The 25320-nt window shown below is 47.2% G+C and overlaps 1 protein-coding gene across 1 annotated transcript in view; it reads left to right on the plus strand.

The window, feature by feature from the left end:
- The first annotated feature begins 612 nt into the window (after positions 1-612).
- Positions 613-25320, plus strand: part of Limk2 (LIM domain kinase 2) — a 70454-nt gene continuing 45746 nt past the window's right edge. Inside the window, exons 1-2 of the mRNA XM_031340650.1 lie at positions 613-714; positions 19337-19436. Coding sequence (XP_031196510.1) covers positions 699-714; positions 19337-19436 — 116 coding nt within the window. The 5' untranslated portion in view covers positions 613-698. The remainder of the gene's footprint in view (positions 715-19336; positions 19437-25320) is intronic.

Here is a 25320-nt window from a genome sequence, read left to right on the forward strand (position 1 = left end):
GGACTCAATATTCCAGATACCCAACGTAGACTGTATTTATTTAGCCTCCATAATCTGCTGTAGGGAGCCTCATTTCCAAATTACCTTAGCAGGGAGCATCTTTGTGTTCACATTGCCGATTACAAACTGGGAGTCAAAAGTCACCCACCCATGCTCTACACCTGAAGAGCAGAGCCATTTTTGGTTTTTGTTTTGTTTTTTGTTGTTGTTGTTTTGTTTTTTCGAGACAGGGTTTCTCTGTGTAGCCTTGGCTGTCCTGGAACTCACTTTATAGACCAGGCTGGCCTCGAACTCAGAAATCCGCCTGCCTCGAGCAGAGCCATTTTCAAGAAGTGTAGAAGAGAGACCTGACTATCCTGAGTGCTGAGGGTCCCTTGTGTTGTGACCTCCAACCTATACTGAATCACTCTGGTCAACCCGACTGCCTCTAGAGGTCGCCACTCGCCAGCGGGCTCCAGGGCCTTGCGGAGTTGGCGCGGGAGGCGGGGCGGGGCGGGGCGTTGGAACTGAAACCTAAGTGGGCGGGGCTTCGGGGCGGGCCCCGGTTCCAGGTGCGGTTTGGTCCTCTCCGGGCGCCGTAGGCGGTGCATCCTTCCCGCTGCAAAAGCAGAGACAACCTCCTCTCTAGACGGCAAGCGGGCGCGGACCTGAGGTGCTGCTGCCGGGTGGTCCTTCCTGTGTCGTCCGCGCCCTGGACCATGGCGGCGCTGGCGGGTAAGGAGGGCCCACTCGGTCTTGCCTGCGGCTCGCAGGTTTCTGGCTGTCTAGTTTCTCCCGGGTCCGGGATCCTCAGCGAGCGCCTGGCAGGGTGGGAAGGATAGAACTCTATGGTTCCCCCGGGACTTGGAGGTCTTGGGACTCGGGAAGTAGGAGCGGGTCGTCCTAAGCCTGAGAGCTCCTTGCGGCCGGCGCGTGGGGCGACTTCCCGCGAGGTGGGTCCCCGGGTCCGGGTCTGCAGATGGGACAAGACTCTTGGTTAAGGAAGCCAAGGCACCTGAGATTCTCTGTGGTCGGAGATGCTGGAATATGGGAAGTACAGGGTCTTCCGGAGTTCAGGACTTGAGATTCCGAGTTATCCTTGGTTCTGGGTTTTCTGTAGACCCGAAGTTCTCGGAGGTGTCTTTGGACTCTGGGATTTGGGGGAGTGGTTCCTAGAAATACGAGTATGAATGTAGAGTTTATGATGTGGGTAAGGAAAGATCCGACCATTCTTCCTGAGGCTCAAAGACCTCTGCCTCATGTAGAAAGAACAGTTTCAAGCCCTCCTAGCTACGGTCTGGCTGACCCCTCGCTTGGTTTCTGATACCAGCGGGATAATAGCTCGGCACCTTGAGGGGAAGAGTTGAATGAAGATAATTTCAGAGTTGCCTTAGCTGGGCCTGTAAGCCCCTTCGCGTATCATCTTGCAGCTTCCTGCCCCGCAGCACCACGAACCTTCTGCTGCCTGATTCCCAGCCACCTGTGGGAGTGGCTCAGTTTCTGGGTCTACCAGGGTCGACTTCCAAAAACTTTCTAGAAAGGCCAAGGGAAATTTTTAGGGGTGGGGGAGGAACTGAATATGTGCCTCCACTTCCTGGCTTTGGGCCGGTGGACAGTCACTTCCTCTATCCTGAATTCAAGGACTGGCCGCCAGTGGGTCACTTCCTCACTATGGGAACATGGGATTTCTGTCCTTATTGGTGATAATGTGCTCTGGAGAAAGCACGGGGCGGAAATGCCTCTGTCTCTTCCCTTAATTTTTTTCCTGGCTGGTAGTGGTGAAGCACACCTGGAATCCCAGACTAGATAGAGTCAGGAGAATTGCTTGGTCTGCATGTGGAGTACTAACTAGGTCAACCTGGATTACAGAATAAGACCCTGTCTCTAAATAAATAGTTTTTAAAAATTGAGTTGGGGAATGGGATGTAATTCAATTGGTAGAAGGCTTGCCCAGCATGCACAAAGCAAGGGGTTTCATCTCCAACACTGCCTATACCTGCTGCTGCCTGAGATCCCAGTTCGAAGGAGAGTCAGAATTCAAGGTCATCCTCTGCTAGGTAGGGAATTTGAGGCCAGCCTGGGTTGCATGAGAGATACAGTCTTTTTCTTTTCTCCTTCTTTCAATGGAGAGGTGACTCAGAGGTTAAGGGTGTGCTGTTCTTGCAGAGGCCCCTTCCTATTCCTGCCACCCAACTGCTTCTCAGTTTCCTACTCCTCTATTGCTCCAGTTCCAGAGGCTTCTTCGGCCCTCTACAGGTACCTGCACTCCCGGTGTCCAGGCACACAGATACACATACACAGAAATAAAGTCTGTTTTTAAAAATTAAAGATGTGGCTTTCAGAGTTCTTCAATGGATTTCCAGTGACTTTCTCCTTTTCCTTTTCATTTCTTTTCCTTCTTTCTTTTCTTTCTTTCTTTCTTTCTTTCCTTCTCTCTTTCTTTTTGAGACAGGGTTTCTCTGTGTGGCCCTGGCCGTCCTGGATCTGCCAGCCTCTGCCTCCTGAGTGATGGGAATCAAAGGTGTGCATCCCTACACCCAGCTTGGTGACTTTTTCTAACCACTATTGGTTCTCAACATTGAGCCTTGATTATCAGAAATTTGTGCATGAGTTTAGTCATGTTTGATTTGTGTGTGTGGTGCTAAGGATCAGTCCAGGGCCTCACACCAGCTAGATGCGCACTCTACCACTGAGCGACATCCTCAGAACCTTTTAAACTTACCTTTTAATTTTAACTCATTTTTTTTTTAGCTTAAAATAACTTTTATAGCCAGACAGTGGTGGCGCACACCTTTAATCCCAGCACTTGGGAGGCAGAGGCAGTCGGATTTCTGAGTTCTAGGCCAGCCTGGTCTACAGAGTGAGTTCCAGAACAACCAGGGTTATACAGAGAAACCTTGTCTCAGAAAAAAAATATTTTTTTTATATGTATATCTGCATGTACACACATGCACCACATGCGTGCCTGCTGAGTACAGAGGCCAGAAGATCCTCTTGAACTGGGATTACTGATGGGTATTAGGTATTGGGTATTGAACTCTGATTCTCTACAATAATAGCAACTAACGCTATTATTATTGTTGCTGTTATTGTTGTTTTTATTTATTAGAACAGCACCCCATTGTTAGTTGCTAAGGCTGGTCCTGTACTTCTGGACTCAGGTACTTTCTCGGTCACCTGTATGGGCCTGTGTACTGCAGCTGGCTAAAATGGCGGTTTCTTGTTTGTTTTTTGATGGGCAAGGATGGAACCTGAGGGCTTGCATATACCAGACACAGCTACTCTAATACTCAGCCCTTAGAAGTGTGACTTGGGGGTTGGGGGGGGTTCTTGAGGACCTGAAGTAACTTGTTCACAGGTTTATGACTGAACCTATGGGGCTCAGACTTCATATTTTCCAGCCTCCCTTTAGTGTCTTGTCCTTCCTGGGTCACAAACAACAGAATAAGGTCTCTTGGAGTCAGAGAAGGAAGTGGGACTTAGAATTTACTTGTTCTGTCAGACATGGTTCTCCGACACCTCGGATTCCTGTGTAACAGGAGAATCAACAACAAGGAAATCAAATATTTACCGAGTGCCTGTGATGTCTCTGGAACTGGGCTGGGCCAAGTTTTACCTCTTACAAATTTTAAGAGATGCCAGAGCCAGGAAAGATATTTAAGATTATGTGTAGTTTCCTTGTTTTACATTTAAAGAAACTGAGGCTCCAGGAGGAAAACAGGCTTGTTTAGGATCAGAGCCAGGACTAATGTAGGAGACATGTTTGGAGGCATGTTCAAAGGCAGGGAGTTGGAGGCATCTGCAACTAGAACATACAGACCCTTAGAAAATACCTATGGGGCCAGGCAGTGGTGGTGCACACCTTTAATCCCAGCACTTGGGAGGCAGAGGCAGGGAGATTTCTGAGTTCAAGGCCAGCCAGCCAGGGCTATACAGAGAAACTCTGTCTAGAAAAAACAAAACAAAAATTCATGTAGTTCTGGCTGATGTCATTTCCCCGGGACCCACATGATAGAAGATGAGAACTGATTCCCAAGGGTTGTCCTCTGACATCCATACATGTTCTGTAACACTTGGGCACACACAGAGAATAAGAAAACTAAATGTAGTTTAAAATTGTATTAAGGGAAGGAAGGAAAGAAATGAAGAAAGGAAGGAAGGGAGGGAGGAAGGAAGGAAGAAAATACCTGTAGAGTGGCTGAGGGGATGGCTCAGTTGACAAAGTGCTGGGGGCATCAGGACCTGGGCTTAGTCTCCAGCTCCATATAAGAAGCCAGATATGGCTCACACTTGTAAGCCTCATGCTAGGGAGGTGGATCTCTAGGCTTACTGGCTAGCCATCCTAGCTGGCTGGTCAGCCCTAGAATGCAGGACTGCTGAGAGAGATGGCTGCTGAGCCTGAAGACCAGAGTCTGGCCACCATAACCTAAGCTAACTTCTGCTAAGTTCTCCTCTGACACATCCTTCCCCCTAATAAATAAACGAACAACAAATAAGTGTAAACAAAAGCAAAATGAGCCGGGCGATGGTGGTGCATGCCTTTAATCCCAGCACTTGGGAGGCAGAAGCAGGTGGATTTCTGAGTTCAAGGCCAGCCTGGTCTACAGAGTAAATTCCAGGACAGCCAAGGCTACACAGAGAAACCCTGTCTCAAAAAAACCAAAAAAAAAAGGCAAAATGAATGGTTCTAGAGTCATGACACCCAAGGTTGGCCCCACCTGTACCCCAACAAATGAATATGCTCCACTGCACACACACTAAAGTAGCCATGGACATGAATAGTCCAGGCTTTGTGCTTTTGAGAAACTTGATGTCTAATTAGGGTAATTAAGGAACAAAGACAAGGGCTGCTGAGACGGCTTAGCAGTTAAGAGCACCGACTGCTCTTCCAGAGGTCCTGAGTTCAATTCCCAGCAACCACATGGTGGCTCACAACCATCTGCAATGGGATCCGATGCCCTCTTCTGAAGACAGCTGCAGTGTGTACTCTTATAAATAAAATAAATAAATCTTTAAAAAAAAACAAACAAAAAACAAAGATGAAGCCCTGGGTGTTGGTACACACCTTTAATCTCAGCACTTGGGAGGTAAAGGCAGGCAGTTCTCTAGAGAGTGAAGGAGAGGGGGAGAGGGGGAGAGGGAGAGAGAGAGAGGCTAGGTTAGTTTAGTTCCAGGACAGTCAGGGATACACAAGAAACTCCATCTGGAAAAACAAAACAAAATGATGAAAATCAAGATAAGTTGTTGCACCGCCTATGTGCGACAACAGAGTATGGGATTGTGTTCACACAAGAGACAAAAACATAGGATAAACCCCTTCGTTCCTAGAGCGGAGTGTGTTTTAATGGAGAGAGAGACAGTAAATGTGAACATCATCAGAACAGATGCCTTGAGGAGAAAGTTTGATAAGGGGCCAGGAGCAGTGGGTGGTCAGCAGACGTACTCAAGACAGTTGAAAGTTGAAGTGTATAGCAGTGTACTGAGTGGCTACCAGCCTTGGTCAAAGGGGAAGGGAGAGAGACAGACAGAGTTGGGAACTGATCACAAGTGCTAAGTAAGCACCGTGTTCCCATTGAGCTGTTCTTTTAGCCCCAGAGAATACTTACTGCAGAAGGCAAACTGAGAAATTGTAGACAGTCTTTATTTTTAGATTCTTTTAACGTGAGAGGAATGAGAACAGCAACGGAGAAGCATCCAGCTGTAGAGTAGGCTGCACAGTGTGTGAGCCTCGGGGTCCAGGAGGAGTGCTACGTTACTATGTGTGGTAGAGCAAGGGGTGGGTAGTGAGGAGACCATGAAGCAGAGTGTTGGAGTTGGTGAACTGCAGAGTGGCGGTTCCCACCCTTCCGAATGCCTCGACCCTTCAGTACAGTTCCTTGTGCTGTGGTGACCCCCCAGCCATCAAATTATTTCATTGCTACTTCATAACTGCAGTTTTTCTACTGTTGTGAATCCTAATGTAAGTATCTGATAGGTGACCCTGACCCACAGGTTGAGAACCGCTGCTGTGGAGTGCTTCATGCCATGCTAAGAACTATGTAGTTTTCCGGCCCACAGCAGGCGCTCTAGGTTTAGAATCACAGATGTCATGATACAGGCACAGAATACCCAGTTAGCAGGAAGGTACAATGGGCCCTGAAATGAGATGTTAGTAGAATGGGAAGGCAGCGCTGACCGAGAGGTGCCTCATGACAGAGGCAGGGCAGAGTGACTTGGGTGGCCCTAGCGAAGCCACCAGGGGTAGGATCTGGACAACCACAAGATATCTAAGTTCATTAAAACCCATTATGCTTAGGGTATTTGGTCCTCTACATTCATGGTGAGCTTTCTTCATACTCTGGTGATTCTCAGGCCAGGGCTGGCTCTGGGTCAGCGAGACCTGGGAAAGGGCTGGTGTTTGTAGGGTGTAGCAGGGACTGACTATGCGTCATATCAATTTAGCATTTCCCTGCGGACTATAGCAGTGGTAACCAGATCCTTTATCAGTTTGCATCTGCTACCAGCTAGAACATAAGATCATCACCTACTTCGCTAGAACATTCCTTGAACTTCACCCTGGGATTCTATTTGATGAGCTCTTTCCTCCTCTAATCCACTGGACCAGAAAAAAAGCCAGGCGTAGTAGCACGGACCTTTAATTTGAGCGCCGTGGAATCAGAAACAGGTGGATCTTTGTGAGTTTGAATCCAGACTCGTCTACAGAGTGAGTTCTAGAACAGCCAGGGCTACAAAGAGAAAAAAAAAGATTTTGGAGTCTGGCAGTGCTCCTCTTTGTAGTTGGTCAGATCACACTTGAATAGTGCTTAGGACACTATGTGACACCTAGTGAGGACTCACAGTAATTTCTGTCACTGACAGTGGGTAGAGTAGCTCCATGAGAAAACTAGAGTTGAGCAGCTACAGTTCTCTGATAGCAGATCTGGGGCAGGCCTCCCCAGATAAGGAACCGCTGACTCACAGGGAATGAAGTAGGAGCCCTACAGCCAGAGGAACCTTCCCTCCCGCTTGTCTGTCTACCTTGCAGCCTCTTACTGTGTGTAGCTCCCCTGTCCCCAGAACCTGACTTGTCCCTGACTTACATTCTACATCTCCTTGTCTTTCCGCCCGGTTTGTCCCTCCGACTGGGCACATAGACCAAGTTTGAGTATTTGTTTTGAAACTGTTGTTCTCTTTGGGTTTTGAAAGAAAGTCTCCTCAACTCAACCTGGCTAACCTCCTATGCATGCTTGTAGGAATTAACACAAGCAGCCCCAGCTTAGGGCCAGGCACCCAGGAGGTCTTCACAGTGTGTCCTAATCTCCTGGTTTATCCTGTAAAGTGGTAACTTTAGCCTCTTTAGAAATGAGCAGAGGGGTGGGGGCTGGTGTGGAAGGAGCACACACACCTTCAATCCCAGTCTCTGGAGGCAGAGGTAGGCTGAATTTTTGGCCAGCCTGATCTACGTAGTGAGTTCCAGGACAGCCAGGACTACATAATGTGTATTGTCTTGGAAAAACAAACAAAAAAAAAAAACAAAAATGAGCAAAGCAGGCTGGAGGGCAGGCCCAGTGGTTAAGAGCACTTGCTGCTGCTGTAGCAGAGGCCAGGAGCTCTGTTCAAAGCTCCCACATAGCAGCTCACAACCATTTGTATCTCCAGTTCCGAGGTATCTGACACCCACTTTCGGTTTCTGCAGACACTGGGCACACATGTGGTATGTTTAAATACATTTAGGCAAATACTCCTACATAGAAAGATAAAAATGTGGGTTTTGTTTTTTAAACAAGGAGAGAAGTTAATACACTGGCATACATCTCTAATCCTAGCATCTGAGAGCTGCAGGCAGGAACATTGGTTGTTTAAGACCAACCCTGGCCACATAGCCTGGGCTTCATGAGACCTTGTCTCAAACAAAAACAAACAAATAAATAAAGACTAGGAGACAGGGTCAGAGAGGGTAAATAATTTGTTCAAGGACATAGGGGCAGTAATAGAGCCAGGTTTTAAAATCCAGCTTTTTATATTAGTTTGAGTGTGAGTGTGGAGGGGGGGCATCGGATGCCTTGGAACTAGAGTTACAGGAAGTTGTGAGCTACCAGGGTGCTAGAAATCAAACACAGTACTTTTTTTTTTTTTTTTTTTTTTTTTTTTTTTTTTTTTTTTTTGGTTTTTCGAGACAGGGTTTCTCTGTGTAGCTCTGGCTGTCCTGGAACTCACTCTGTAGACCAGGCTGACCTCGAACTCAGAAATCCACCTGCCTCTGCCTCCCAAGTGCTGGGATTAAAGGCGTGCGCCACCACTGCCCGGCCAAAACCAGTACTTCTAACTGGCTTGCACCACCACCACCCTGCTCTCCAGCCCTATTTAAATTACATTAATTTCTAATGCTTTTATGGGGGTGGTGGTGATGGCTTTTGTGCCATGACACTTGTATGCAGTACATGGAGGTCAGAGGCCAGCTTGTGGGAATCAGTTCTGCCTTTTATCATGTAGATGCAGGGTTCAAACTCAGGTGGTCAGGCTTGGCAGCAAGCACCTTTTCTAGCTTAAGCATCTTGCTGGCCCTTTTTTTTTTCTTTTAATTCAAATGGGTCTGGAGAGGTGGCTCAGTGGTTAAGAGTACCTGTTGTTCTTCCAGAGAACCCTGGTTCAGTTCCCAGCACCTATGTGATGGTTTACAATCATCAGTAACTACAGTGCCGGGGAATCCAGTGCCCTCTTCTGTTGGAGTATTTGGGGGGTTCCACGCCTCCTTTTGCTTGCAGATATCTGGAGGGCATTCTATACCCATGTTAGCCCATAATAGCTCCTGAGTGAAAGACATAGTGAGCTAGTTTTTTTATTTTTTATTTTTATTTATTTATTTATTTATTTTGGTTTTTCGAGACAGAGTTTGTCTGTGTAGCCCTGGCTGCCCTGGATCTCACTGTGTAGACCAGGCTGGCCTCGAACTCAGAAATCCACCTGCCTCTGCCTCCCAGGTGCTGGGATTATTAAAGGCATGCGCCACTACTGCCTGGTTAGTATTTTTATTAATAAGCTGCTGGCACTTGCTGGGCAGGTTCTGAACTATTCTAACCCTCTAAGCTGTTAATACCCAGATAAATGCCCCATTACGTGCCATCTGCATCCTGTTCTGGCTTGTTCTGCTCCATGTGTGTCCTCATGGCTGCTTCGTCATCATGACCTCATAGAAGAATCTTCCCGGTCTCTCCATGCGGTCCCTCTTCTTCTCTCTCTACCTGGGACCCTGTGTCCCACCTCCACGGACCTCTCCTAACCAGTCATATGTTGCTCAATCAGCTCTTTATTAACTAATTGGAGATGATGGAAAACAGTTTTTACATAACATTGAGACCAAAGATGCTTGGCCATGCCATCCTTAACCAGATAGGATGTCTGGGCACAAAAATCAGCATCTTAATATACATTACACAAGACCAACCCCCAACATTCTTCTGACCTTCATGGGCGTAAGACATACATGGTACACATATGTGCATGCAGGCAAGACACTCATATACATAAAATAAGTCTTTTTTAAAATTCATGTGTGTATATATGTATACGTCTATGCCTATGCATATGGGTGCCTGTGGAGACAAGAAGATGTTGGATCCCAGAGAACTCCAGTTACAGGTAGGTGAGCCACCTGGGGGCTGCTGGGAACCAAACCCAAGACCTCTGGAAGAGGTGCAAGTGCTTTGAACCACTGAGCCGCCTCTCCAGCCCTCGATTCTTTTTTTTTTTTTTTTTTGGTTTTTCGAGACAGGGTTTCTCTGTGTAGCCCTGGCTGTCCTGGAACAACTCACTCTGTAGACCAGGCTGGCCTCCAACTCAGAAATCCACCTGCCTCTGCCTCCCAAGTGCTGGGATTAAAGGCGTGCGCCACCACCGCCCGGCCAGCCCTCGATTCTTATCCCTAACCCTCTCAAATAGACTAAAAAGAGAAAGAAAGAGACCACAGCAAGAATGACACCTAGCCTGGAGGTGAGAGGCCAGGTTTGGCTTCACAGGCACTTTGGGCTGGAAGGAGTCCTCAGAGTCTTGCTCGTAAGAAGGACACAGAGGCTGCTTTGAAACTCACCTCACCTTGTATACTGAGCCCCTCCCTTTGGTGACACTCTGAGGACCAAGATGCTGGGGGTGCAGGAAGAGTATCAGAAGTCGTTACAGTCGTTACTTCACTACAATGTTATCTTTTGCCTTTGATTGTCCCCCACAGCTGCTGCCCTGCCCTTCAGCTTCCTGCTTTGCTCCAAACAAGTGGGATTTATACACCTGATCTTTCCATTCCCAAAAGAATCCAGCAGTTGCCATTCTTGTTTCAAGCTACCCTGAGTTGGCTGCACTTTGTTCCTGGTTCTCATTGTCAGGTGGAACATGAGCTGATTCAAAGGGTTCTTTCTTTCTTTCTTTCTTTCTTTCTTTCTTTCTTTCTTTCTTTTTTTCTTTCTTTCTTTTTTTCTTCCTTCCTTCCTTCCTTCCTTTCTTCCTTTCTTTCTTTTGGTCTTCTCCCACCCTCCCCTTATTTTTCTTTTTTTTCAAACAAAAGGCTGGGCTAAGCTGGGCTGGGTTTTGTGCATGTGAATTCAGGCATCAGGGGCTCCTGAGGACTCGTTGTTTGTGGATTCCTCACTGCTCTGAAACCTGAGCTCCAGTTTGAAAAGACCCAGCTTAGACCAAATTTGAGCCAAGGTCAAGCAGTGGCTGGGGAACAGGGCACCCCACCCTACCGAGCCTTGCACTGACCTGCCTTGGTCCAAGGAAGTCTTAGATTGTCAGAAGCCGTGTAGGATCATAAAAAGCAGCTAATGGTCTAGGGTTCAGGTTCAGGTCCCTGTAGGACCAGCTTTGGGGAGCTTTGTGATGGCTAGGGAACTAACTGCCTTTTCTCCCAAGTCCATGTGTCTTTTAGAAACATTAAATGATTAGCTTAGATTATTTTAAAGTTTCTCTAAGCCTGGCATGGTGCATGCCTGTATTCCCAGCTATTTGAAAGGCAGAAGCAGGGTATCCTGAGTTCTGTGCCAGCCTAGACAATGTAGCAAGACCTTGTGTCCCTCCAGCCTCTGACTTCCTGTTGTCCCCGTGCCTGCTCTACTGGAATCAGATTGTTTGAGTCACATTACCAGTGAAGTCAGGAAAGAGAAATCTCTTAAAAAGCAAAAACGTAAGCTGGGCTGTGGTGGTGTACATCTTTTATCCCAACACTCATAAGACAAAGGCAGGTGGATGTTCGTGTTCAAGGCCAGCCTGCTCTACAGAGTGAGTTCTAGGATAGCCAGGACTACAGAGAGAAACCCTCTCTTGAAAAACAACAAAACAAGACAGCAAAAATAAATATTTTATATCAAGATTGAAAGAGTCCTGAAGGTGAGAACCCTTGTAATAAGCTACTTGCCATCTCAGAAGCAGTCATCCTTTTTGTTTTGTGTTCTTTGAGGTAGGGATTTTTTTGTTTTGTTTATTTGTTTTTTGAGGCAAGAGGCTGGTAGATTTATTTCAAGGTCAACCAAGTCTCCATAGGGAGATCTAGGGCTCACTGGGCTACATAGTAAGTACTATGGAGTAAGTACTCCTCTGTATGTATGTATGTATGTATGTAAAATGTGCATGCCCAGTACCATCATGTGTGTACTGGGAATCAAACCCTGGTCCTCTGGAAAAAGCAGCCAGTACTTTTAACCACTGAGCCATCTCTCTAGCTCCTAGCTCCTGTCTTAAAGGAGGCTGGAGAGAGATCTCAGCTAGAGCACTTCTGGAGGATCCAAGTACAGTTACATGGTGTCTCTCATCAGTCTATAACTCCAGTTCCAGGGGATCTGTCTCTTCTGGCCATGGGCAATTCACACATGTGGTGTACATACATATGTGCAGGCAAAATATGAATACACATAACAAAGAAAATGCAAAACGCAAATGACTTCCTCTACAGTCCAAATAACATTTTAAAAGAAGGAGGGCAATAAATACAGCAAAAGTTGAATGTGTGGTTCTACTTATTGCACCCTAATAAGGGCCATTTGTTTGAGGCACTTGTAGATGTTTACTTAGCCAGGATCCTTTCTAGACTCTGCCCAGTAACTCCTGCTGACATAAGCAGCTATGAGCAATAAATACTGTAGAGAGAGAGGGTGACCAGCTTGGCAGAGAGGCCTACGCAGACTAGCCTGGAGATTGTTCTTCCATTGGGCTTCATGGGACTCCCCCAAACTTTACACTCTTACATTTCTCTTATATTTCCTGAATTAAAGGTTTTGAGAGAATCAGGATTGTTGGTTTGCATGAGTTTAAGGGGCAAAAAAGGCCAAGAGAGTTCTGTGCAGTGAGGATCCTGGAAGGAAGGGACAGAGGAAGGGAGATAAGCAGGCATCCTGGGTGATTTATTCAAATACTACCTAATGGAAAAGGTGTGTGTGTGTGTGTGTGTGTGTGTGTGTGTGTGTGTGTGCGCGCGTGCACGCGCGCGCGCGCCTCAGTGCAGAGTATGGGGATCAGAATGCTGTTATGGGGCAGGGTCTCTTGTTTCTGTGGCTGAGATGCACATGCTTCCTGTCTCAGCAGAGGAGTCCTGTGGTTTTTATCTGCTGAGCCATCCCTGTCCCCAGTGGCGTCAATCTGTAACAGAAAAACAGAGGTCAGGTTCATGCCCAGGAGACTTCTCAGTAGGTGGCTGTCCTGTGAGCCAGTAGTTCCAATATGTAAGAATTAAGCAAATAGGGACACCTCATAAAAATACCAAGGAGAAAGGAATGTCCACTAAGCCTAAAGACAGAGCTTCAGAAGGGTTTACCAAGCAAACATCAGTCCCCAGGAGATGCCCTAATTGTGGGGAGTAATACCAGGTTCCGGAACCGTCTCCAGTAAGGGGTGGATCCCCCCCCACCTCTCCTATATGCAATTGGTATCTCCCCCTCACCTGGGGCACAGAGGTCAATGAAAACAAAAGACAATGGGCTCCACCAATGAGAGAGAACCAACTCATGCTGTAAACCTATGTACTGAAAGGTATAAAAAAAGTGTGTGCACTGGGCGGTGGTGGCCCATGCCTTTAATCCCAGCACTTGGGAGGCAGAGGCAGGCAGATTTCTGAGTTTGAGGCCAGCCTGGTCGACAGAGTGAGTTCCAGGACAGCCAGGGCTACACAGAGAAACCCTGTCTTGGGGGGGAAAAAAGTGTGTGCTTTTGTTCCTGGGGGGTCGCCTTTGCTCCAAATGCAGGACAACTCAAGTATACTGGTTGAATAAAAACCTCATGCAAATTGCAGCGATCTCCCTCCTGATTCTTAAGTGGGGCACCCACACCGAATTTAACAGTACAGTCATCTTGCTGATCTTTGGAATTCCACTTGGTAATGTTGTAGATGGTGACATCCAACCTTCCAGCTGGATTTGCTGTCTGTTCTGTGCCAGATCTATGCTGGACCAGAAAAAAAGAGGATCAAGATGCAACTGTCTAGAGCTAGGAATAAGGCTCAGAGTGGCAGGATTGTACAGGTGTAGAATTAAAGAACACATTGCATCGGGGGAGTGTAGACATAGTGAAACAAGCCATGCCTCTGGGGGCATCAAGAAAGACATTTGATTAAGTGAAAAGATGGGGAAAGTGTGCCACACAGAAAAGGTAGCTTAAGGTGTGAACAGTGAGATGCCAGGCTGTGAGCTTGGGGTAGGAATTCAGAGTGTCTTGTCACTAAAGATCTCCTTGTAAAGAGCAATGAGGCCTCTAGATTCTTTGGGGGTCACCTGGTGAAAGTCCTGGTTTGGGGACTTGAGCTCAGTATTCCAAGTTGGGTCCCAAGTCCCTGTGTAGTTAAGAATGACTTGGACTTCTGATCCTGTTGGCTCCAGTCAAGGTTACAGGCCACAACATTCCTAGCACACACACAGATGTCCAGTTTTATGTGTGGGGGGGGCTGAGGTGCTTGGCAGGCATTCTGTCAGCTGAACTGCACCCTCAGCCCCGTTCACTCTTTACATACGTGTGTAGTGAAAGACTGTATTTTCTAAGACCTAGGCTTGCTTGATTCTCCAGTCCTTTAAAGTCAACTGTAGTCAGCATGATTATAATTTAATTGTGTGAATTTTTGTGTCTTCTGTTTCTAATGTCCCTTTCTTTCTCTCCCCTGCCACTCCCAAGGAAAAAAAGCTCTCTTTACAAGAAGAGATGAGACACCCTGAACTCCTGCTCCATGCTCATAGAAATATTCCCTCAGAGCTCAATTTGAAAGTTGCTTTTTCAAGGAATCCTTCTTTGCCCTTCTCCTGTTTTCCCAGTTCTGAATGCACCCCGCCTCCACGTCAGTGCCCCAGTTATAAACACAATCGTGCTGTTGGAGGGCTGGAGGCGTAACTGGCATGGAATAAATATGTGCTCAAATAATGGCCTGAGAGCTATCTATTGAATTTAACAATACAGGGTCACTTGGTGAGGCAGTTTCAGAGAAATGACGGTGGAAGGTGGACTGCAGAGGAGTGTGAGGCAGCCAGGAAGTGAGGAGCTAAGTGCAGTGTGGTGGTGGGGGGGGGGGGGGGGGGGGGGAGAACCTTTCTCTGAAGATGCAGCTGTGAGGGGCAGAAGCTGGAAGGGCTGCTGAAGTTGTTAGGAAAGACTTGCTCATTTAAATGACAATGGAAAGGCCTCAGTACCAGGGGTCAGAGCTAGGCAATAAATGAAAACAATGTATCTTCAAAGAAGTAATGTATCTTCAAAGAATCCAGAGGCAGGGGCCATGCCAGATAGCCTTTTATGCTACATAAGCTAGGAAGTCTGACCTGGAATAGAGATAGCCTGGACTATGAGTGAGCCAGCAGCAACTGGACAGTATGCTGCACCAAAGGTAAAGTCAGGGAAGGACCTGTACACGGAACAGAACCTGTGTCTGAGGGTGTTAGGGGTCTAGCTTTAGCACTGAGCAGCTGCTAACCTAAATGTTCACATGGAGAAAATAGGGTGGACTCATGAGGAAGTGCACTAAATGAGAAGTTTTGGTGCTCTGAGTTCTGGAAACAGCTAGATGTCATTGATTCAGAGACAAGGTCAACGTTGAGTTGCTCAGTAAGTGGGTGGCCAGGTTAAACCCTTTTTCTTGGGTTATAAAGCAAAAACAAGAAGGGTGGTGTTGTCTGTGGGAGGTAGGAGGATCAGGAGTTCAAAGTCACCCTCAGTTACATAGTATCTTAGAGGCTAGCCAAAACTGTATGAGTCCTTATTTCAAAAAAAGCAAGTCCTTGTTTCAAAAAACAAGGTGTAGCTTCAAAATAATGAGATAGTTAGATGGAAGTGGAGGTGGACATTTATTGTAACTTTATTTGGGGGTAGGGAGAGGAGGCCAGAGGAGGGTGTTGGATCCTCTGGAGCTGAAGCTACAGGTGGTTGTGAGGAGCCTGATGTGGGTGTTGGGAAGCAGGTGATTAACTAAGAAGATTCATTTGGTCCTGGCTCATCCCATACCCTCTCATTTTGATCCCTGGTACCCATAGTGCAAGGACAGAACAACTCCCAAATGTTGTCCTCTGACTTTCATAGACACACTGTGGCACACACATATCATCCCCCTGCCATTCACACACATTCAAGTGCACACACATCACACACAATCAATATGGTATATGTATTTTAAGTCCCTCTTATTAAGTAGGAGTGTAGCTGAGTCATAGAGCCCTTCTGTAGCATTCATGGGACCCTGGATTTAATCCTCACCACACCACAGAACACACACATACACACACACGTTCTCTCTCTCCTTTCTTTCCCTCTCTCCCTCTCCCTCTCTCCATCTTTCTTTTTCTCACTCACTGGTTCACCATCTGTACTGGCTAGTTTTGTGTGTCAACTTGACACAGGCTGGAGTTATCACAGAAGGGAGCTTCAGTTGGGGAAGTGCCTCCATAGGGTCCAGCTGTGGGGCATTTTCTCAATTAGTGATCAAGGGGGTAGGGCCCCTTGTGGGTGGTGCCATCCTTGGGCTGGAGGTCTTGGGCTTTATAAGAGAGCAGGCTGAGCAAGCCAGGAGAAGCAAGCCAGTAAAGAACATTCCTCCATGGCCTCTGCATCTGCTCCTGCTTCCTGACCTGCTTGAGTTCCAGTCCTGACTTCCTTTGGTGATGAACAGCCATGTGGAAGTAAGCCAAATAAACCCTTTCCTCCACAACATGCCTCTTGGTCATGATGTTGTGCAGGAATAGAAACCCTGACAAAGACAAATTGGTACCAGGAGTGGGGTATTCCTGTGACAACCTGACCATGTTTTGGGGAGGATTGTGGAAGTACTTTGGAACTTTGAGCTAGAAGAACCACTGATTGTTAAGAACTCTGTGGGATATTGTGTAGGAGCTTGGAAGATCATGTTGAGAACAGCACAGAAGATGGAGGCCTGGCTTGTGAAATTTCAGAGGGAAGATTAAAGATTCTTATCAGGGCCATGTTGTTTTGATTGTGAAGATTCTGTGGTTCTGTAATAGAAACCCTGACTAAGACACCATCTTACTCAGTGTGTCTAATCTGGCCTGGGCCTAGTTTAAAAGAGTAAAGTAAAACTTTTTTACTTTGTAGTTTTGGAGAATGACAGTGTATGTCCACTGAATACCACTATTCTGATGCATAAAAACACAAATGCGTATACATCATACATGCAAACACATAATAATAAATAATAAAAGTATTTTAGTGCACTCCTTTGATCCCAGTATTCAGGAGGCAGATGGAGGAAGAACTCTGAACTTTAGTGCATCTTGGCATCTTGGTCTACATTTCAAGTTCCAGGCCAGCCAGTGCTACATATAGAGATCCTATCTCAAACAAGACGAAAATTATTTTAAAAGAAGTGGGGGCTGGGGCGAGAAGACCTTCAGATTCAGGAAGACTAGTTGAAAAGTCAACCTGGCAGCACAGGCCCTTAAGCCTGGCTACTGTTGAGTCAGAGTGAGTTGGAGACCAGTTTGGATGACAGAGTAAGATTCTGTCTAAAAAGAGAAGGGCTAGAGTGTTTCCTTATTGTGTACAAGGCCTTGGATTCAACCCCAGGACCACAAGAAAAGAAAGGAAAGTAAATGATGGGCATTCACATGTCCTGACCCTGAGGAAGCAGTGGAGAGGAGCCAGCTTGAAGTGCTGACAGCTCATGTAACTCCCTCTGGGGTACAAAGACGACAACCCCTACACTGGCTGCCCCCATAGTGCTGAGCTATCTTGAAGTCCCCCAGCCGTGCTTTGTCTATTCATGGCCCCTGTGCCTGTGGCAGTCTAGAGTTACCCAGAGAAGAACAAAGCTGCATACAGAGTGTACAAGGGAGTCTTGTACCAACCTTGCCCCTGTTTGCACAACAGGGCAAGAGTTAGGTACCACAGCTTGATTTCAGCTGCCTGTTTTACTTGAAGAAGTTGGCATTTGAGCCACACCAAGAGCACTACTTCATTTGTGTTTTCTCTGTTTTAGAGGATCATAACCTAGCCTGAACCCATCTTAACCGATAGCCCCGGAGCATCCATCCTCCTCCTTTGCAGATCTTCTCCAGTTTCCAAGGCTCAAAGCTCTGCTTCTCTAACTCTGCTCTTATTTGAAGGAACAGTATTAGCATAGAGAAGAGAGTAGAGGCTAGACCTCTGGTTAGTCAATTTACCGCATGCGCGCGCGCACACCCACACACACACACACACACACTCTCTCTCTCTCTCGAGCACACAGCCCTCAGCATGAATCCATCCACCCATTAAAGACTGCAAGATTATTTGAGACTGAAACTGTTGGATCTGTAAAAGCAGCAGTAGCTCTTGGCATAGAAGGCAGGAAACATTCATTAAGTGCTTACTCTTCTATCACCAAATTAAGATAGTTCTGTCTCTGAAGCAAAACGTTAGAGTATGGGAGAGCGCTTCTTTTCCAATGGATTTGCTCTTAAAGCATCAAAGATGATGTAACCATCAGCCTGCATCCTGTGGCTTTGTGTGGAAAGAACCAGTTGTGTTGTTTGAATGAATGAATGAGCTCCTGGACCAGGAAATGTGAGACAGAGTGTAAGCCACAAAGGAGGTGCTCTGGGCACTACCTGGGGACAGTCATGGGAAGGAGGGAGACCCTTTCACTTCCACTGATAAGGGCACAGGCTGAAAGCTCTGAAGAAAGTGATGGGTTTTGTGGTGTGTTAGTAGACTTAAGTTTGGGGTTTTTGTTTGTTTTGTTTTTCACATTTGTGTGTGGAGGGGATCATGTGTCATGGTACCTTAGTTGGAGCATGAAAGCAAGAGGACAATTTAATGAAGTCAGCTCCTTCTACCATGTGGGTTACAGGGATCAAACTAGGCTCATCAATGTGGTGGCAAGTTCCTTTACCCACTGAACCCCCTTGCCAGCCCTAGTTGAGACATAATTCTGCTGTGTAGCACAGGCTGGCCCCACAGACTCATCTAAAGGCTGGTTTTGTATTCGCTAAAAAGAGGAACAAGGGTTATGTGTGGTAGCAAGCAGCATCTTTAGTCCCAGCTCTCAGGAGGCTGACGTCTACTTACTGAGTTCATGGTCAGCCAGAGCTATGAAGAGAAACCTTGTCTTGAAGGAGGCGGAGAGGGTCGGGGAGAGGATAGGAGGAGGGAGAGAAAGAGAACAAGAGAAAAGGGGGGAGGGAGGGAGGGAGAGAGAGAGAAGTTATTTTAAATTACATTTATATTTTTTGTGTACACTTTTAGAATGTTTTCAGGATCTCAGGAGAGACCACCATGACAAGAAAGGTGCTCTTCCCACATAGGAGGGACACAGGTGGACACAGTGTCTTTTCCCCATTGGCCGGGGACCAGCTAATTTTAGATGAATTACATCAATCGACAGCCGAAGTGGAGTTGGCCACTGATGTCACTTAAGTTCTAAGAACACAGCATGATCGCAGTATAAACTAGAGCTTTACCAGATTGGGGGATGAAAACATTTGCATAAAGGTTTACAAGGTGGGGCAGATAAAAAAGATTTGAATTCTCAGTCATAAAAGTTTTACAGTGTTTGATAGAAAAGACTAATGTTTACTGTCTTACATGCACTGTGGCCTGTGTGTGACAGAGGGCGGAGTAAGTTCTCCCTCCACCATGTGGAGTCCCAGGGACCCAACTCAGGACATCAGACTTGGTGGCAGATGCCTTTACCAGCTGAGCCATCCTACTGGCTCCATCAGGGGCTTTTTTTTTTTTTAATTGAGAGTAGGAGTTCCCTGCCCTAGAGATGTTGGCATGAGGCTTGCCGATGTTTACCAGAGGTTTTGTGGAGGGGAAACTGAGTCTAGTCAGAGCCTAATCCCTTTAGTGGGAGCTTCTGTTATTCCACATGACTGAAATTCTGTTCCTTGCTTCCTGCTGTCTAGGGACTCTGACCGCCTTGGTTTTGTTTCAGGTGAAGAAGCCTGGAGGTGTCGGGGCTGTGGCACCTATGTTCCCCTGAGCCAGAGGCTCTACAGGACTGCCAACGAAGCCTGGCACGGCTCCTGCTTCCGGTAAGTGCCTCTCCTTTCTTCCCATTGTGCTGTGTCGCCTGCACTGCTTCTATGTTCCGAGAAAGGCAGAAAACAAGCTTCTGGCTAGAGAATTTTAATCTTGGTGGGGCATTAGGGGCAGGGAAGGAATGCGTAAGGAGGAACAGCCAGATTACAGTCCGGGAACCACAGATGGATCAGGTGCCCTGGAAGAGCCGGGCGAGGGGAGGAGCTCTTCTAGAGTGTCTCCAACACCCTTGCTCCACAGCATGGAAACAGGCCAGAAGGAGTGCCTTTCTTTACCCATGACCACACCACTGCTTAGGAAGGTGCCTTGTGGCAGCTAGGGTGGCTGGCAGTGTCATCTCTTCTCTATACTACTCCCCACCCTGTGGCCCTCCTTTTTGTGACTAACTTTATTATTGCTTCCATATTATCATTGAGAAGCAGCTCAGTTTCTTTTGTTAGTTTGCTTTTTGAGATTGGGTTTCTCTGTAGAGCCCTGGCTGTCCTGGTGTTTGCTATATAGACCAGGCTGACCTCACACTCAAGGTTGGGAGAAAAGGTATGCACCACGACCGCCCAGCTGAGAAGCCGCTCAGTTTCTTAATAATCACCATTTAGGGAGCGGGGTGTGTGAGAAGCCACTCACTGCCAGGCCTGGCCATCTGAGTTCCATCCTGGCGCCGTCATGGTGGTAGGAGAGAACCAACTTTCAGAAGTCCTCCTCTGGCCTGCCCATGCATGCCAAGGAGTGTGCACCTGCACATAGACACACACCAAACAAACAAATAGATGTTTTTAAAAAAAATTTACAGGCTTTAAAGCCACATTGGTTTCTGCTTTCTGAGACTCAGTTATAAGGAAATGGAAATGTTACTAGAGACCCCAGTATGCAGTGTGCAGTAGGCACTCACTGATACTGTCTCCTTTCAAGGGCAGGAGCTTATCTTTGCATACAACAGTTCTAGCCCACAGTCATTCTGAATGAGGTGTGTCTCCTGTAGAGGTGGGGTGGGCACGTGTTACCCCGTCCTGTGTCCTCTGCTCATGTCTGACAGTGAGATGGATGTTAACAGAGACTGTGTGCTACGGCTCCTGGCTCCCACACACAGCTCTCTATGCAAACAGTTGAGCTTTACGTACTTACCTTTCTCCACCCTCCAAGCTCAAGGTGGAGGCTGGCTTGGAGAACTGTGGCCGCCGAAAGCTGGAGAGGAACCAGGGTTTTTTGTCCTTTTAGCTTCAACCCAGACTTCTTACTTTCTCTGTGGTTCTGATGGCCTTGGGGAAGTGGATTCTGCTTTTCCTGTGCTGTTGTACATATAGAAGCAGTGACTGGTGAGCCTTAAGAGGTTTGTAGGTAAAGCCTTGGTTGGTCCTTTCATTTCATGACTGAGGTCAGCCTTGCTTTGCCATGGACCCACACAATCTAAAGTGTTCCTGCTGGATGCCTAGTCACATCATTATTTTCTGTTCAGATCAGCGAGGCATGGTAGAAACGCTGCCCTTGTGGTTTCTTTTCTTTGGTGGGAGGTGTAGGTTTTGAAACAGGGTTTCTCTGTGTAGCCCTGGATATTCTAGAACTCGCTCTATAGACCAAGGTTATGAGCTACTACACCTGGCTAGTCCTGATGACTAGGACAGACCACCTGTCACATCTGTAACCCTTCACACTAAGGATTAGACGACTGCTCAGGGTCACTCAGGCTATGGAGGCCAAGAGCTGGCCTTCAGACTGAAGTCCTGAACCTTTCCGCAGTTTTGATCAGATGTTTGCTTGTGAGGGCGTGAAGAGAAATGTATGGGTGGGGTGGCATACCTGTCATTCCAGCTCTCAGAAAACTAAGGTGGAAGATCCTGAGTTTGAGGTCAGCCTAAGCTACACAGCAGTACCCTGCCTTTAAAAGAAAAGAGTATGCAGGTTGTTGTTGGTGGTGGTGGTGCACACTTTTATTCCCAACACTTGTGAGGCAGAGGCAGTCAGATCTCTGAGGCCAGCCCAGTCTATAGAGTGAGTTCCAAGACAACCAGGGCTACACAAAGAAACCATGTCTCAAAAAACCAAAATAAAACAAAATCATGTTAGTATGAGGGTGCAAGCTATAGAGTGAGGTCAAGTTCTTAGGCAGAGCCTTTCAAGTTATTATGTGGCCCTAGGTGACTTCCCTGCCCTTTAAAAATGAAGATAAGAATATGAGCTCACAAGCTTATTGGGAGTAAGCGATTAAATTTGAGACTCTAAAGTACTCAGCCGATAATTTGTCCATGAAAACCACCTTACTACCAGTGCCTGTGGCTTTCTGTTGTGTGGAGAGTGCACATCTACACACCTACAGGCACACACTCACCTCTGCTTGCACATTCTTTGGGCTTCTGTTGTAGAGTTCCTGGTGGCATCTTTGAACTACTGTGGTGCGGTTAAATCACAGATCATGCCCATGGGGATAGGAGGAGGGGGGTTCGGTATAATGCCAGTTCCTGCTGATTGCTGCTTTGCCTAGACAGTTCTGTCAGAGCTCTCCTGAAGGAGAACGTCTCTCATCTTAGGAACTTTCTCATGGAGAAATGGGATGCCATGGTGACCTTCCACAGAGCATGCTCATTTGCCCTGAGAAGGGTTGTGGTCTTTTGGATCCAATTTTACTTTTGCCCAAGTCAGGGAAAGCCTTTTAGGGCTGGGAAGGGCTATTTGTTTAACCTCAGGGGTAACCTGGGCTAAAGAGCCTGAATAGTCTTTTAAAGTCTTTTCACTCAGCTCTCCTGCAGTTCTGGTGGAGGTACAGGATCTGGTACAGGCCCACTGGAGACGGGACCTTTCTTCACTCTGTGCTGCTGAGAGAAGTTCATTCTTCATGACTTCCGTCCAGCCCTGCTCTTCCCAGCTGGGCCACAGTGAAAGAAAAGGAAGCAGGTGTCTCCCCTCAACACCTTTGTTCTCCCTGGGTGAGGCTAGATTTTGAATGAACAGATTGCTGGGATTTGGTCCAACCTCCACCCCTCCCCTCCTTAACTGTGTCCCATGGTGACCTAGAATGATGTCTGTATTTCCACCTCTGAGAGCCTTCCCTGGGATCTCCAGTGCCCAGGACATCTTCAGACTGGAACCTGGGCCTCACAGGCCTCCTGGAAGTAGCTCAGGGCATTGGGCACTTTGGCCAGGATTGGCAGATTGGCAGATCTTCTGATCTACCAGATACATGGCTGACCAGCCCTATTCCTTTTCCTCTTCCTCCCACAGGTTCCATTTATAAACTGTGTGCACCTCTGGCTTGCTTTTCATTTCTCTTCTTTCTTTCCTTTTCCTTCCTTCCTCCCTTCCTTCCTTTCTTTCTTCTTCTTTTTCTTCCTCTTTTTTCTTTCAAGACAGTTTCTCAGTGTAATGAGCCCTGGCTGTCTTAGACTCACTTTGTGGACCAGGCTGGCCTTGAACTCACAGAGATCTGACTGCCTCTGTTTCCCAAATGCTAGAATTAAAGGCGTGCGCCACCATGCCTGGCTTTGGCCTGCTTTTCTTTGAACAGTGCCACTGAGCCTAAATCTGGAGTTGTTCTCTGAAACTCCTGGCCCTGGACTCTCTTGGTGCCAAGAGTGGGACCAGAGCACATCACATGCTCAACACAGCTGAAGTTAGCCTGTGGAACTGTGAATGGTGGCCTGGCTGCCCCACCTGTCTGTCTTGTTCCCCTCCCCATCTTTTTAATAGCATCTCATATCTCAGGCTGGCTTTGAACTTGTGCATGTAGCTGAGGATGCGGTTGCTTCCCCATGTGAGTGCTGGGACTACAGGTGTGTGCCACCAGGCCTAGCTTATGCTGTGCTGATTGAGCCAGAATTTTGCTGCATACATTCTGCCAAGTGAGCTACACTCTAGTCCTTTTAAAATTTTGAGGTAGAGTTTTGCAGTATAATTCAGGCTAGCCTCAAAATCCTTAGCTTTGGGATTACAGATGTGCATATCCTACCCACCTAGGAATTTTGTTGTTTACATTACTGGGGATTGGACCCATGACCTCACATACTGGGCAAAATATTCGTTCTACCACTGAGCTGTTACTCTGGTCCTTGTAGAATTTTATCTTGAGATCAACTTGTCCAGGCTATGGGCTTCTCAAGCTAGCCTCAAGGTTGAGACCCTCCTGTCTAAGCCCTCTAGAGTAGCTGGTTGTCAAGAAGTATCACCACAACCCAGCTTCTCCTTTCCCAGTGGTTGCTTCCTTTTTTTTTTTTTTAAGGTTTACTTATTCTATATATGTGGGTACACTGTTGCAGTCTTCAGACACACCAGAAGAGAGCATCAGATCCCATTACAGATGGTCATGAGCCATCATATAATTTGCTGGGACTTGAACTCAGGACCTCTGGAAGAGCAGTCAGTGCTCCTAACAGCTGAGCCATCTCTCCAGCTAGTAGTTGCCTTTTATCATGGGAGTTTAGCCTTTTAAGCAAGGTCCTAGGAGGAGAAGCTGCCCTTCAGAACTGCTTATTGTTGGATCTGGCTCCTAGCTCCCTTAACAAAAGGAGCCTTCTACCCCTAGGGCACTGGTGACTGTCTGGCCTCCTTTCTCAGGGTGACAAGCACAGACTGAACTGTATCTTGTCAGAAGTGTTTGACAATGCCTGTCCCCCCGGGGAAGGGCTAATACCAGTGGAAGGTGGCACGGTCCCATCAGGCAGCACTCTGTATCTGGGAGTCCAGAAGAGTGCGGCATGCAGACTTAGAAACTGTAGGGTAACAATCGACTGGCAACGGGTACCTTGGAAGTGCCACGCCGTATTAATTGTTCCCATCTAGGTGGGGTATCCTAGTTACAGTTCTGGAAACCACAAATTAGCACTCTGTGCCAGAGACTGTCCTTACCATTTTACAAGCAGTCTCTTATTTACTCTTGAAGATAACTCAGTAAATGAATTACTTGTTTTACCTACTTCAAAACTAAACAGCCAGGATTGTTCATATGCACCTATAATTCTAACACTTGTGAGGCTTCCTCAGGGGAACTGTGAGCTTGAGGCCAGCCTAGGCTATACAGTAAGACCTTGTCTCAAAAGCACACATATGCTAGAACCAAAGCAGGTATGGTGCTTCTGCCTGTAGTCTGAACACCAAGGCAGTTGGATCATGAATTCATGGCCGCCAAGTGAGAGGCCCTGCTTCAAAATAAACAGACACACAGATGTAAATAACAATAGAGCAGAGAGGTTTGAGTTACCTACTAACACTGCGGAGCCAGCTAGACACCTGCCTGGGGTCTGAACCCAGGCCCCTGTGGTTGTGAGTCTTGGCATGCGCTCCTGAATTATGGACATGTTATTTAAGCCCATTTCAGCTTCTGTAACATGAGGCACACACTGCTAGTGTCAGATAACCTTGAAGTCTTCTTGCCTTCCCCAGTGTAAGAGCGCAGTCAACTCTGTGCCTTCGGTTCCTGCTGGCAGGCTGTGGAGCCACTCCGCCCTCTGCTGGTCACCACTGGTGCTGGCCCAGGCTTTGACTGCCCGTGACGTCTCAGGAAAAGATTGCTTATCCAGTTTATTCTCTGAGGAAACCACAAACAGGCGAGCCACTGCAGCTGGCTATTGGATGCTGGCTGGGGCCTGTCTGACAGAAAGGAAGGAAGCACAGACACCTGGGCCTTCCTCTTCCCTCTGGAAACTCTGGGATGTGGCAGCATGTGACTTCAGTGTGCCTTAAATGCACTTCGCTTTGTGAAGTGAGAAGCCTTTGTAGTCTTTAGACAGAGGTAGAGAGGGACAGGGCAGCCATCTAGTGGGCATCAGACTAAGCTTTGCACATCTGATTCAACCCTCACACCTCTACTTTACACTAAAACAGAAAGGTCTGCTAGAAAGCTGTCTACTGTCATACAGCTGACTCTGTGTGTGTGTGTGTTTGTGTGTGTGT

This window comes from Mastomys coucha, unplaced genomic scaffold (genome assembly GCF_008632895.1).
Source record: "Mastomys coucha isolate ucsf_1 unplaced genomic scaffold, UCSF_Mcou_1 pScaffold22, whole genome shotgun sequence".
Lineage (NCBI taxonomy): Eukaryota > Metazoa > Chordata > Mammalia > Rodentia > Muridae > Mastomys > Mastomys coucha.